General features: G+C 38.0%; 1 protein-coding gene across 1 annotated transcript in view; it reads right to left on the bottom strand.

Moving 5' to 3' along the window:
• Positions 1–9,834: 9,834 nt before the first annotated feature.
• FBXL17 (F-box and leucine rich repeat protein 17) overlaps positions 9,835–16,057 on the bottom strand; it is a 577,742-nt gene continuing 571,519 nt past the window's right edge. Inside the window, exon 9 of the mRNA XM_060201248.1 lies at positions 9,835–12,801. Coding sequence (XP_060057231.1) covers positions 12,661–12,801 — 141 coding nt within the window. The 3' untranslated portion in view covers positions 9,835–12,660. The remainder of the gene's footprint in view (positions 12,802–16,057) is intronic.

The following is a 16,057-nucleotide window of genomic DNA, read 5'->3' on the forward strand; positions in this document are numbered from 1 at the left end:
ATGTAAGTTCACTGAGGGCAGAATTTATCTGGTCAGAGTCACTGCTGAATTTTCTAAACTGAGACCTGTGCCTGGCATATTGCTCTCCTCCAATCCTATTTGAAGTATGTGACCCCAAGATCTCTGAGTCATTTTGGGATCTTGTGATGCTGATTCTGTTAGTCTGGGGAAACCCACCAGGACATTTGGCCTTCTCATAGGTCTGATTTCATGGTGGGTAGAGATGACTGTAAACATAGGAGGGACAGACAGGGCCCAAATGGAGTATAAAAACGGAAATGAGTCTCTAATTCCTCTTGATCTCAAGTATATTTTGAATGTTTGATGTTCCTAAGCTGTACTCAGAAACTAGCTATTTCTCTAACTGTGTCCCACAACACTGACAAACTTCTAAGCCTCAGATCCACCTGACCTCTCACCTGAACATCTTAGGAGCTCGCATTGCAGTTGAAAACCTGGTTCAATTCCTAAGCAGACCTTAAAGACAATAAAACCTCAAAGGCTGCAGCTAAAAGAACCAACTCTCTCAAGCAGTGATTTTCCGTAAGTTCTGTTTGGCAAACACGTATGTTTCTTCCTTTGAGGCAGATCATGTCAGCAGTTTAATTTAAGACATCAAATGAGAAACAATCTGTCTGAAGTAACCTTTTGCTGGTGAAATGAACAGCCTCTGAGTCTGTCCCAGAGAACACTCTCATTATCCTGGTCTCTGTGACATGGGACATATTGTCTCTTTTCTTGACTTGACCTTAACACATCACTGATGCAAAACATATTTCTAGTTTGAAAAATAGTCATCTAGAAAATAAAAACCTTTTTTATCATCTCAGCAACAGTGCTGTTGAAAATGTGTTTTACTTGTTTGATTTATATCAGTGACTGTTTCAAGCCTCTAAAAATTAAGGACATATTTGTGAGCAGAGAGGTACCAGTTAGGTTGCACCTAGTTAAATGTACATATTACCAAGCCCCCAGGCTTGAGCCCCTGCTCCCCACCTACAGGGGGCCACTTCACAATCAGAGATACAGGTCTGCAGGTATCTTTTTTTCTCTCTATAGCCCCATCTTCTCTAAATTTCTGTCTTATCTAATGAAAATTAGAAGAAGAAGGAAAAAAAAAAAAAGGCCACTGGGAGTGGTGGATTCGTAGTGCCAGCACCGAGCTCAGCAACAACCCTACTGGCAAAAATTTTAAAGAAAAGGAAGAAAGAAAGAAAATTTTGAGAAATTGTAAGCAACAGGATTAAAAATTAGGTCTCCTGGTTTGTAGGTTAATAGCCTTTCCATTTCACTTTTTTCTTCCCTGAGAAAAGCCCTATAAAATAGGTATATGTGTATTTATGGGTATGCGCCTTATACAAAACACTTGCTTGTTTTTATCACTTAGGATTAGCATTGAGTAACACTACTAGTGACTAAAATATACATGTGTACATCACACATTTAAGAAAAGCCATACCATAGGCAAATATGAAGTGGTGACCCCATGGAAGTCAGAGACCTACTTTCCTTTTCACTTTGTTTCACCTTTCTACTGTCAAGATGGAGGCCAAAATTTCAACTATTTTTTAAAATTTTTTTAATATTTATTCCCTTTGTTGCCCTTGTTTTTTATTGTTGTAGTTATTATTGATGTCATTGTTGTTGGATAGGACATAGAGAAATGGAGAGAGGAGGGGAAGACAGAGAGGAGGAGAGAAAGAGAGACACCTGTAGTCCTGCTTCACTGCTTGTGAAGCGACTCCCCTGCAGTTGGGGAGCTGGAGGTTCGAACCGGGATCCTTATGCCGGTCTTTGCGCTTTGCGCCTTGTGTGCTTAACCCGCTGTGCTACCTGCCGGCAGACTCCCAAAATTCCATCTTTCAATGTTCACGTTGTCATATGCTGAAAGACGAGATGGAAGAGGGCAAAGGAGGGAAGAGCTGTTTATCTTTTAGGGAAACTTCCACAAATTCCTTCCCAATCAATTCTGCTTCTTTCTCCTTAGCTGAACCTACATTGCCACAAGGGAGATTGAGAAATATGCACTGTGACTCTACATTGAATTGGGATCCTATTTCAGAGAAAGAAAGAGAATGTGGGTATAGGGAGGTAATGACCCATCTCTGTCACAGTAAAGTCTGTATCTAGCACCAGTAGCATTCTTCTGACCTCGTTAAAATAAAACATTAGGAGCTGTGGCTCTGACAGTGGTGGAGCTGCTTGTTTTAGATTAAGCCTCACAGAGATAACAAACTCTGTCAAACAAAACCAAAAACTCAGGGATCAGATGGTGCATCTATTGAGTGTACTATACTCAAGGACCCAGGAGCAAAGCCTCTGGTCTCCACTTGCAGGTCTCTTCCCAGCTTTATGAGTAGTTCCCTCTCCCTCTCCCTCCCCCTCCCCTCCTCCTTCCTCTCCCCTCCTCCTTCCTCTCCCCTCCTCCTTCCTCTCCCCTCCCCCTTCCTCTCCCCTCCCCCTTCCTCTCCCTTCCCCCTTCCTCTCCCTTCCCCCTTCCTCTCCCTTCCCCCTTCCTATCCCTTCCCCCTTCCTCTCCCCTCCCCCTTCCTCTCCCTTCCCCCTTCCTCTCCCCTCCCCCTTCCTCTCCCCTCCCCCTCCCCTTCCTGTCCCCTCCCCCTCTCCCCTTCTCCTTCTCCCTCCCCCTCTCCCCTTCGCCTTCTCTTACTCCCTCCCCTCCCCCTCTCCCCTTCTCCTTCTCTTACTCCCTCCCCTCCCCCTCTCTCCTTCTTCTTCTCTTACTCCCTCCCCTCTCCCTCTCCCCCTTCCCCTTCCTCTCCCCTTTCCCCTCTCCCCCTCCCCCTTTTCATCTACCCCCTCTTCATCTACCCCCTCCTCTCCCTCCCTCTTCCTCTCCCTTCCCCCTCTTCCTCTCCACTTCCCCTCTTCATCTACCCCCTTCCTCTCCCCCCTCTTCCTCTCCCCTCCCCCTTTTCCTTTCCCCTCCCCCTTCCTCTCTCCCTTGCCTCACTTTCTTCTCAATTTCTCTGTCCTATCAAATCTGCCAGGATTAGTGGATTTGTTGTGCAGGCACTAAGCCTCAGCAGTTGCCCTGGTGGTAATAAATACAAACATCAAACAAAAAAACCCAAAACTCTTGTTGAAGTCTGTGGTTCCTTTTCAATTTCTTTTTTAAAAAAAGTTTCAGTTTCTTTAAAAAAAAAAAAAAAGGAGTAAGAAGTAAAATACAGGCACCAGGCACCAGGCACCAGGCACCAGGCACCAGGCACCAGGCATCAGGCACCAGGCACCAGCTAAACTCACACTACCATGTGAAAGGACCTGGGATCTAGGCCTCAGTCCCCACTTGCAGGGAGGACGCTTCACAATTGGTGAAGCAGTACTTTAGGTATCTTTCTGTCTTCCTCTCTACATCTTCCTATCCTCCGTATTGCTCTCTGTCTCTATCTAATAAATAAAATATTTAAACATTTATAAAAACAGAAATAAAGTACATTTTGAAGTGATTTAAATGCAAAATCCTTTCACACACACGTTTCTCATTCTGTATCTTGTATGTGCTATAATTAATTTCAAAGAGTTTTGTGATTTTCCTTTCATCTGGATTTCCAAAACATTTAATTTTATTTTTACAGCAGAGAATTACAATGTTCTTTTTTTCAATTCTTATTTTGTCAGTTAAGTGATATTTACTTTAATTACATCATCACAATAGCCATAAAATCTTGCATTAAGACACTACTCAGATTCCTGTAACTTCTCATTTAAAACCAAGGTAATTACCTCCTTCCATACATCAAGAAACAATACAGTCCAGGAAGGTGAAGGGGAAGAAATCTTTGTCTTTTCCGTCTGTAAGTGTCTAATAGGACTCATCATCTTTCTTGTCCTCTTTGCACAAGTTTTGCCCTAAGAGTGACTGTGGTTATCCACAGTGAAGTTGTGGTATCTTCTCAATCCTTTCCTGTCTATGTCTTTCTTTTCTCTAAAATGGAAAGGTAAATGTTGATATAAATGTTGTTAAAATTATTCATTTCTTTTTTTAGGGGCTGGGTGATGGCACACCTGGTTGATCGCACATGCTACAGTGCTCAAGGACCCGGGTTCAAGCCCTCAGTTCCCACCAGCAGAGGGAAAGCTTTGCAAGTGGTGAAGCAGTGCTGCAGGTGTCTCTCTTTCTCGCTCCCTCTCTATCTCCTCTACCCTCTCAATGACTGGCTGTCTCTATCCAGTAAAGATAATAATAAAAAAGATGAAATGTAATAAAAAAATTCTTAAAAAATTAATTCCTTTTTAAAAAATTAATTTTTAAATGTTTTAATTATCTTTATTTATTTGATAGAGACAGAAATTGAGAGGGAAGGGGGAAATAGAGAGACAGAGAGACACCTGCAGCACTGCTTCACCACTTGTGACGCTTTCCCTCTGTAGGTGGGGACCCGGGGCTTGAACCTGGGTCCTTATTCATTGTAACAGGCGCGCTCAATCAGGTGTGCCACAAGCCCCCGGCCCCTAAAATTATTAATTCCTAAATGCTCAAAAAAAACATGAAATAGTACCCAGCTTTCCTAATCCTTCTTTCTCTTCCTCCACTTATTTCTTTGTTTCTAGAGCACTGTTCAGCTCTGCTGATTGGTAGGTCTGGGAATCGAATCTGGGGCCTCCTCCACGAAAGTTCTCTACCATACAGTATCTCCTCAGCCCTACCCAAGGTTTCTCAAAGCTTAAGTAAATAATTTACTCAGTTGAAAAATGTGACTTGGACTACACATGTAGGCAAAACTTGGGAGGTAGACTCAGAAAGGGAGTACACAGGGTGAGACTTGGACTAGGGGTGGGGTCCTGCAAAAAAAAAAAAAAGGTACTTGAAGCTAGGAGGTGGTGCACTTGATTGAGTACACATGTTGCAGTGCACAAGGACCTGGGTTTGAGCCTCTGGGTCCCCACCTGCGGAGGGAAAGCTGTGCTAATGGTGAAGCAGTGCTGTAGGTGTCTCTCTGTCTCTGTTTCTTGTTTCTGTTTCTTTCTATATATCTCCCACTTCTCTCTTAATTTCTGGCTGTTTTTATCCAATGAACAAATAAAGATAATAAAAAGTTAAAGAAAATAACTTTTAAAAAGAAGTTACTTAAAATACAGTAGAAACATAAGATTGTTGAGCTTTTTCCATTTTTTCTAGAATTATTAATGGCCCAGTTCTATTAAGGCTTCCTATTTGTAACTCCTTTCTTTTTTTAAAAACTCTACTTCTAACTATTCTCCTTTTTTCTGTTTCTTTTCTTTTCTTTCTTTCTTTTTTTACATAGAAAGAAAGAGGTGGGGGAGAGAGAGAAGAGGAGGAGGAGGCCGGGTGGTTGTGCACCTGGTTGAGTGCACATGTTATAGTGCACAAGGACCGAGGTTCGAGCCCCTGGTCCCCACCTACAGGGAAAGCTTCACAAGTGGTGAAGCAGTGCTGCAGGTGTCTCTCTGTCTCCTTCTCTCTCTGTCTCCCCCTTCCTCTCAATTTCTGGCTGTCTCTATTAAATAAATAAAGATTTAAAAAATTATTTAGTACTTAAAAAAAGAAGAGGAGGAGGAAGATGATGACTGAGGAGAATGAGGAAGAAGAGGATGAGTAAGAGGGGGGAAGGGGGAGGGGAGGGGAGAGAAGAACCACAACACTGTAGCTTCTCTTAATTTAGTGCAGGCTGAGCTTAAACCTGGGTCATGTCCACGTAGAGGTTGTGTACTAAGTGAACTATTTTGCTGGCCATTTTAACACTTCTTTTAAAAAATATATCTTCTTTAGTCTCTTTTTTCATTTTCCATGGTGTTTGCCACTAAAAATTTTCACAAAAGAACAAACAACAGTAAACTTAGTAGATTGCATTTCAGCTATTGTGCTATCAGATAATATTATTTGAAGGTTTTAATACTAGTTTTATCTATGTAATTCAAAATGAAATTATAATGAAAGAGCCCCACACACAGTGCTTTACAGGAGAGTGTAGTGGTCCTTTGGTTTCTGTGACAACAACATGACAGATAAGCCACAAGAATTCTCACAGCTGCCTCATAAGCACCATGGGGATAGCTGTTTCACATAGAATTCCACAGGTGGTCAGATAGAAGCTATCTAATGCTGTGCTCCTGGCACAGGACAGAAAAAGGTCAGACTAGCATGTTCTCTCACCTCTGCTACCTGCTTAGACACAGGGATATATAAGCTCTGCTTTACAAAAAGTAGGAAACTTTGTACCTAGGCTTAACAATTTTTCATATCCACTCAACTTACAGAAATTACATATATGTATATATATACATATATATATATATATATCTTTGCACATTTAATACAAAACAACCAATTACATATGCATACATTCTCAAATGTATTTATAAAAACAAGTCTTGGGGAGTCAGGCGGTAGCACAGCAGGTTAAGTGTAGGTAGCGCAAAGCACAAGGACTGCCTAAGGATGCCAGTTTGAGCCCCTGGCTCCCCACCTGCAGGGGAGTTGCTTCACAGGTAGTGAAGCAGGTCTGCAGATGTCTATCTTTCTCTCCTCCTCTCTGTCTTCCCCTCCTCTATTTCTCTGTTCTATCCAAAAACGAACGACAACAGTCAGCAACAATAATAACCACAACAAGGCTAAAACAACAAGGGCAACAAAAGGGGGAAAATTGGTCTCCAGGAGCAGTGGATTCATGGTACAGGCACTGAGCCCCAGCAATAACCCTGGAGGCAAAAAAAAAAAAAAAAAAACCAAAAAACCAAGTGTTGGTGAAGTCACTTTCAATCTTTGAAATAGAACCTAAGCCTACAGATTCAATTTCTGTCCTCCAATTCCTTCTACCTACCCACCCAAAGGTAAACATCACTATGAAATTTTGCAGTTGTTAATGTTTTCTTTTTTTTTTTTTCACAAATATACTTGTATCCATAAGTAGTGACTGATTTAATTTCGTTTTCCACTTCTTTGTTGGACAGAATATACTTTTTTTTGTTAATTTATTTTATTTTACCTTTTGTTGCCCTTGACTTTCTTTTATTGTTGTAGTTATTATTTTCTGTCTCAACATACTGATGGTGATTCAGATAGGTTAATTTTTATTGTATTAGAGAGAGGTAATGAATTCTCCCAGTAGCTAAAAGTCTATATCTTTTTTTTTTTTAAAGCAACTGCTTGGGGCTTGGGTGATAGCGCACCAAGTGAAGTGCACCGAGTGCAAAGTGCAAGGACCCATACAAGAATCCTGGTTCAAGCCCCTGGCTCCCACCAATAAGGGGGGGTTCGCTTCACAAGTAGTTAAGCAGGTCTGCAGATATCTTTATTTCTCTCTCCCTTTGTCTTCACCTTCTCAGTTTCTCTCTGTCCTATCCAACAACAACAGTAGCAACAACATTGGAAAAAAGGTGGCCGCCAGGAACAGTGGATTCATAGTGCAGGCACCAAGCCCTAGAGATAGCCCTGGAGGTAAAATAAAATAAAATAAACAAATAAAAATAAAGCAATTGTTCGATTTTAGTAGTTTTTTACTTTTTTTATTTTTAACCTTTCAAATTTATTTTATTTTATTTTGCCACTAGGTTTATCCTTGGGACTTAGTACCTGCCCAATGACTCCATTCCTAGTGGTCATTCCTTTTTTCTCTTCTCTCTCTCTTTCTCTTAGAGATGAGGAGTAGAGAGGGAGAAAGGAAGAGAGACACCTGAGCTTTATTCCACCTTCCACTAGCTTGTCCCCTGTCAGTGGGGACCAGGGGCTTGAAGCTAAGTCCTCAAGTATGGCAATGTGTGTGCTCTGCTGGGTGTATCAACACCCAGTCCTCAAGTAGCTCCTTTTTTCTTACCCAAGTTTAAAATGATTCTTATATCTTTGATGATATCAGACATATTTGTTGTATTATGTATCTGTGAATTCAGTATTAACACCTTTGGAGATAAGAGTCTATTGCTGATCTACACTAAAGCTGGCTGCTTTTGTTGTTTTCTGAGATCCTTAGATTGTGACTTTATATTGAGTGTGTGTGTGTGTGTGTGTGTGTGTGTGTGTGTATGTGTGTACACGCATGTCTGGAATGAAGGTACTTTTCACCAAGGATAATTTTTTTTCTGCTGTTGTCAAATATTGAATACTCCTGAAATATTTCTTTTAAAGTATATTAGGCAGCAACAAAGCTATGCAAATAAAAAAAAAAAAACCTCATATTAATGGTAGCCAGTGACTTTTGATTTTCAACCAGGACTAAAAATGGTAACGTTTTATGTCACCTGCTTTTTAATTTTCATTTTTTTCCTGAGTCCTCTACTTGTAAAAGGATACAGCCAATCAGAGTTCCTGGAATTATATGAAAGTACTCTAATTCAACTCCTCGTTATTTACTGATTCAAAGCTTTATATGTATTGTCTATCTAGGCTATGTATGGTGATGCGTAGTTTTCCTTATCCTGGTAATTTCCAAACTTATCTTTCTAGAGATGAAAGTTCAACATGCATCAGAATCACTAGGAGGAACTTTTCTAAAGCAATGATTGTTAAACCTTGTCTCCTGAATTTCAGATGCAGTTGAGTGTGGAATTTGTATTTCTAACAACTATCATTGGGGCACTGATATGATGATCTAGGGATTACACTTTTGAGAGCCACTCCTCTATACCAGAGATAAGCAAACATTTTCTGTAAAGGGTCTGGTAATAAATATTTTTTGTTGAAACCTCTGAACTCTGCTGTGTAGCGTGAGAAAAGTGACAGAAAAATACAAAAACAAATGTGCTTGGTTGTGTACTTATAAAACTCTACTCACAAAAATAAGCATTCACCCATGCCTGGTCTAGGGGTGTAACTTGCTAACCTCTCCTGTAGGCTGATTTCCTACTTGGTTCCTGGACGGAAGAGTTTGCTTTGTTTTCTTGTAGGACATTTAGACAATATTGAGGTTTTAGAAAATATAGCTTAATGAAAAATTTTAGATGTTACATAACAGAAAAATCTTCCAGGGTTTTCATCCCACCATAATGTCAAAAATGGAAATCTTTGCATTTAAATTTCTACTTGCTGAAATAAATTAGAGCAAGTCCCCCCACACACACACACACTTCTTTCTTTCTTAAAGAACTTCTTTTTTCTTACCAGTTCAACCTTTTTAGGAGGCCACAAAAAGTTTGTGATAAGTCCACTCTCCCTCCAACTTTTTCCTGGTCAGTGCCTTTAACAGAATAAATGCTTCTACTTTACTGACTTAACTCAAAGCCCCATAATTTCCCTTACTCTGTCATACTCTCATGCTGTCTGACTGAACTTTCCATTTTTCCAATTCTCCTTTCCTTCCTTCCCCTTCGTAAGTTTAGTAAATTCTTATTACCCTTTCACCTTTCTTGAAAATGCTTTCTCATGTGAAGTTTTTCTTCCCAAAGCTTCTCCTCTGTCCTATGAGCCTCCTATAATTATGCCCATTATTACATCTATTGTACTCCACTGTCATAGCTAATTTTCAGAAAAGTCTCCTTGCCACTCTATGAGCAGCTTGAGGAGGGGAATGAGTTTTATTTATTGTTAAATTATCAGTGTCTGGCATATGTCTTTCACTCAATAAATGTTTTATTCATTTACTTTTGAAAAATTGAATAAATCGCTAAGTAATGAGTGAGAGGGTAGGGAATGGGATTTTAAACAACCTACTTATTTAAATCTTTGAGGTTTTAATCTTATCTCAGTAACACTGTCTAAATTAGAACTTCTTAAACTCATCTTGTTTATTATTCTGAGCCAGTGAAACCTACATAAAACCTCTTGTGAAATATGCCAGGATAAGGACCGCTGCATGCATCATACCCAAAGAGCATCAGGGAGGCCATTTATTGTCTCTAAAATAAAACAAAGACACGATGTTTTGTTTCTCTTTTATTGCAACCCATTGCAAGGTCAAAAGATTCACAGATATATAGAAACTACAAACCGGGTGAAATTCCTTTATCCACTCAAAAGAACATTAAAGACAAAGGACCAGAATTTTCCACTACAGCAATATATTTCATAGTCTTTATTCTGAAAATACTGTTGACATTTTGGAGAGGATAAAAAGCCCTGCATTAGACGTGTTCACATATATTTATGACATTCTAAGCAAAAAAAAAAAAGTATATATTGCCCAGAAAAATCACCTTAAGCCTCATTTCAAAGCATCTAATGAGAACACATTCAACAACCATCACAAAATCACTCAAGGTGATGCTTTTTTTAGGTTGTTTTTTGAGATTAATGCTTTGAGACTGGATATATTTCTAAAAGTTTTCTACAATATACCAAAGCAGTTTCACAGGGTATGTTGCATCAGGCTTTCTGCATTAGTCAACATCTTAAAGAATAAGTGCAAGTCCCCCACCCTCCCAAACCCACCCACCCCCCAAGCCAAAGCATGTTATAGTGCTGTACTTTAGATCCAAACAATAAAACAGAAAAAAAGAGGTCAATTGTACACTTTTGAAGCCATCTGACAATCAAACTGTAGCACTCCAAAGATTATTACAGCTTTAAACTGAAATGGTACCATCTATATCATTATTGTTTCTCCCTTCTTTTGTCTTTAACTATTTAAAATATAATGTCACATATATAAAAATTAAACTTTTGCTTATTCACTCCAGCTACTATTACTATACATACTGTCTTATAAATTAGTTTTGGATTAAAAACCAGTTAAAATATTGTGAACTATTTCAGTTGTGGGGAAATTAATATGAAAATAATATAGTTTGATGTGTAAGAAGAACAACAGCTTATTAATGGTAAGCAGCTTGTTTTTCCCTACACAAATTTTATTCCCTTCAAATTAAATTAGTAATGCATTTAGTGATGGAAAAAATACCCTTGGTGCTTACTGACTAGATTTTCCTAACTGATTGGCATTAAGAGAAAAAAAAAATGCCACATCAGAAACATGTTGACATAATCAAAGGAAACAGTTGTTTACAAAAAGGAGTCATTATAAATAAATGAAAGACATTCAAATGTAAAGCTATCTTTTTGTTTTTTACAGTTAGTATCAGTTTAGTAATTTTGGAACTAAAGACAGTGAAACTCAAATTTTAGTATATCTGTTAAAAATCAATCCCACCTCCACCCCACACCCATCTGCTTCCCCCACCCCCACCCTCCAAAATAAAAGAAAGAAAAGGAAGAAAGCAAACAGTTTGTTCACATTGGGAAAGAATAAATAGCAAATTCACAAGTCAGGGTTTATATCTAGTTCTACTGAGAAAGATAATAACTCTTTAGCTTAAAAAGGTTCACTTCTGTTTGACTATAAATCTAGACACAGGAAAGGTTATTTGAGCCTGAATCCCTACTATGAATTCATTGTAAATACACATGAAATCAAAACATATATTCATTTACTGATGACACTGTCTTAAATGAAAACTGGCACTCTTAATTAACAAACAAATGCTTATATCTGACAAATGTAAACACAATCTAAATGAAAACACTCTATTTTTTCTTTTTAACTCATACACTGACTAGAAATAGATTTTTGCAGTAGCACAAAAGCTGTTCAAAAATGAATACATGCATTTATCCAAAAATGTTCTAAAATCCAAAAGCAAAGCAAAATATAAATCAATAGGAAGATTGTCTACTGAAATCTCACTCATTAATATTCTATTAATATGACTACCCCAAATCTCAGAAATATACTTTCATAATTACCAAAATTAACAAAAATAAGTGATCTGTAGTTTTTTTTTTTTTAAAATAACTGCACACTATTAATTACATTGGTGGCTTTACTGTGGATAATGCTAAGATTAACTCTATTATTAAAATCTACCCTGACCATTTACTATGTGTGAGCTAAAAGTTAACACGATGTTAACATAAAAATCAAATAAAATATTTAGTACTCAACAGAACACATTTTTAGAATAATGAATAATTAACATTTGTGAGTTGGCCAGGGAAGTTCAGATTGGTGTCTCCATAAAATTTTTACAAAAGGCTTTTTTCATTCTGGTCCCTAAGTCATCAGCCAGATATCAAGTTAGACACCTGTGGATACTCTTAGGCAGAGACACAATGAAGGACATGCTCCCTTTGCTGTTTGGACACAGGTCCCTCAGTCAAAAAATGATCTAGACAGAAACTGCCATGTGAGTGTGTGCATGCCATATACATGTGCACAAATATATGAGTGTATAAGAAATGACAGGTGTGTATGTGCTCGGAACTGAAAAGCACTGATTACCAGATTTCTAATTACAGCAATATCACTTCTATTCTGTGGTCATTGGTAGAAGTGCACTATTCCATCCCATCAAAAAAAAAAGAAAAGAAAAAAAAAAAAGAAAGCAGTTGCCTTCATTTTAGCGTCATTACAAGTGACAGTAATTAGCAGTTCAAAATAATAGATCCGTTTTTCCTAGAGTAAAAGAAAGGAACCTTAGGGAAAGAAGCCTTTGAACGTAAATTTTGAAAGGTTTGTAGGTTATAGATCTTTAAATTTTTAAGAAGAAAAAAAAAAACAGCTTACCTGGGTATCTTAAAGTAGCAACTGCACTTATGCTATGCAATATGTAAACAAGACACAAATATACACACTCAGATACATACATAAACATGTGACAATTATAACCTTTCCAAGAGTTCAACCACTCCAAACCTATATTTTCTCTCCACTCTGCTGTTGATCTCCTTGGACCTTGGTGTGGGCGGGAGTGTTAGGAGGAAGCAGCAGACATATTGGGGGTCCAGCCCATCTGATAGGCTCTCTCCAAGGTCCTCTTGCAGTCCTGTAGGACAGTGCTGAAAGTGATGTGGGGGTACTGCTGCACCAGCTGTTCCACCGTCACTTCATTCACCTGCAACCAAAAAAAAAAAAAAAAAGCTTCAGTCATGTACAGGGGTCTAGTAAATCAAACAGCTGCCCGCCCAAGTTCAATAGTGTGCTGCAGACTGTTAATCATATGTGCTTTCTAAAAGTATAAATGACTGTGACTTGTAAAGATATTACCAATGTTTTTGAACGTTCAGTTCTTGGGGGCAGGAAGTAATAAAACAGTATTCTAATGTGCATTTGACTTCAACATCGGCATCACTTTTTTTTTTAACGACAAAAGTATAGATTAGAGGATTCACAAAAGTCTAGACAGAAATATTGAGGGAAATATTTATTTTTCTTTCCATAAAATGTTAAAGTATTGCAAACTTCACATCCCTTTATGGAAAGGGCTGAAATGTGAAGAATCAATAATTAAAACATACATGGCAGGCAGGTCAGGGATGGCCCCAATAGACCTTAACCATCAAAGATACCACCTTGATTCTTGATTAGACAAGGCAATCAGACAGGCCTAATTAAAACTAACACCTTTACAATTGCAGTGCTGTGAAGGGATTAATTTGTCAATTATTTTTAAGCTGATTGCAGTTCATATCACAGAAGTAGACAGCTTCCTTCATCCTTTAGATAAATAAATGATTAACCTAAGAACCACAACTTTTAGGTAGCTTTATTTAAAATCTTTATTGAACACTTGGGCATTTTCAAATACATCAATATTTCATTTATACTGAGTAAGCTGGTCTTAAAAAAAGATGCTTGTGATACACATTTTTGTGCTCCCTCTCCAGGTCTGTCCATTACTGAAAAAGATCAAGATCACCAAGAAAAAAAAACAAAAACTAAAACACCACCAGATGCTTTGCTGTTTGCTCTGAAAGTCTACTAAGAAGTATTATGACATTCAGTCACATGTGCTCTTCTGAAATAATATGGCATTTTCTAGGTGTTTTAGAAAACTACGATATGTAATAAACATATTAAATTGAGAGTTGGTATTTTGGGGTTCAGGAGGTGCACAGTGGCTTAGGCACCTTGTGGCCTGCATTCATATGGAAACGGTCTCCAGTGCAATTCTCAGCAATGCATACACATAGTGGTCCTCTGGTCCTCTCTTTTTTATACCTCTCTCCCTCTCTCATGTTAATGTATAGAAATATTTTTAAAAGAATATATATCCTCCAGGGTTGTTACTGGGGCTTGGTGCCTGCACTATGAATCCACTGTTCCTGTGGCTGTTTTGTTTATTTATTTTGGATAGGACAGAGAGAAATTGAGAGAGGAGGGGAAGATAGGGAGAGAGAAAGACACCCGCAGACCTGCTTCTCCGCTAGTGAAGCAACCCTCTTTCCGGAGGGGAGCCAGGGGCTCGAACAGGGATCCTTGCTTGGGTGATTATGCTTCATAGTGTGTACACTTAACCCAGTGCACCACTGCCCAGTTCCCAATATTTCAACATTGTGTCGGCAGTACTTAATTTTCTTCAGAACATCTCCATTTAGTTCTTGTATTTAAATCAACTTGCATTCTAATTTAGCCAAAACTATGCAGCTAATCCTTTGGGGGATATAGCTAAGATGTATGACATTCTATTTTCAAAAACAGAAAGAAAATACTTTTGAATTTAAAAAACTAATATACAAATTAGAGCTCAGAATATAAACTGATGGTTTTAAGAGGACTTTAAAAAAAATAATATCATTATAAACTTTTTAAAATGCTTGCTATAAGTCTCACTGAGTGAAAGACACTATAACATTATACTTAGAGTACTATGTGTCCTGTGTATCTTCCTGCTTTTGATACTGTGTGACCTGATTTTAGATGACCAAGCTATTACAATTCCTTCTGGCCCCAGGGTCTCTGGATAAACTGATCCCTCTAACTGGAATATATATATTTTAAATCTAATTTTCCTTTTTCAGGCCTATTTTCTACTTATTCTTGAGTCATAGTTTCAGTGTTATTTCCCTGGGAATTCTATTCACTACTCTATCCCTGTCCCCCTCCCCATAGGGTAAGGCTTTGAGACAATTCACTTTTTTGGCATCACTAACTTTCCTCTCAGTATACTTATCATGAACCTAACCTGCAACTGTTTTCTTAAACATCTATCTTGCTCCATTGCAATATCCACAAGAGTTATGACTATTTTTGTACCAATGAGTCAGGTTTTATTTTTTAGTGAATGAATGACAGAACATTAATAAACTAAAAATAAAAATAGAAACCCAGGAGCAAGGCAATACCAGGAAAACCAACATTTTATGCACTCAACCGAATGCATCTGCAATGTCCTATACAACTTCCTCACTTTTACTCAAGATCTCATCTGAGTGTTGCTCATGCTTCAGGTTATTAGAAAGGAAGATAATTAGCTTCTGCACCAAACAGCACTTTTGTACAACTCAAATTCAGCTAAGGTAGCCTTCTTCCAGCAAACAAGGCTGGGTTGGGTACTCTTCTGTACACCCACATCCGGAACGTGACAAATTTGTATTTTATTTTATCATACCTATTAAAAACATATCTTTACTTACCTATCTTTTCCATCTGAACAAAAGCTTCTGGAGATCAGAGACTATCTTTTATCTTTGAGGTTATCAAGTTGTTCACAAAATTAAAAGAAAACAAGGCAACTATGGTTCATATATGGACTTCAGAGTCAATTAGAAACACATTTGAATCCTAACTTTTTTGTTTGATTAGCTTCTTAAACTAAAAATTCAATTTACCAATTTTTATTGCTTAAGGTAAAGTATACCTGTAGTTAAGAATACAGATGGAATGTTTTCTGAATCTCATAGATTATGGACAAGAGTAAAAAGTAATTTGCCTTAGTGTAACTATTTGGGAAAAATGGTACTGGCATTTTCTATGGATATATACTATTTCTTTTATGTAATCTTTTTTGCTAACTGCACTCTGCAAATTCCAGAAAACAAAGCAGTATAGGGAAATACAAATATTTCATTTTGAATAGTAAGTTATTCAAGAGGCATACATTCTCCACTAGACAATATTCTGTCTTTTACATATAGTGTTTCTTGGCAATACAATGCGACAAATTATATACTAAAGTTATTGTCATTGACTCTATGGAAGTACAAATTATGCTTACCTCTTTGTTTAGTCTCCTAAGTGCTTTGGTGCCTTAGAGGAGGAGTTTGGCAAAAGACAGCATAGGTGGGTCCAACTCATTTTAAACTGTCATGCCTTTATACACATTTTCTCGTTACAACTCCACTGGCTAGAATAAAGAGACCCAAGTCCTA

Source organism: Erinaceus europaeus, chromosome 11 (assembly GCF_950295315.1).
Source record: "Erinaceus europaeus chromosome 11, mEriEur2.1, whole genome shotgun sequence".
Lineage (NCBI taxonomy): Eukaryota > Metazoa > Chordata > Mammalia > Eulipotyphla > Erinaceidae > Erinaceus > Erinaceus europaeus.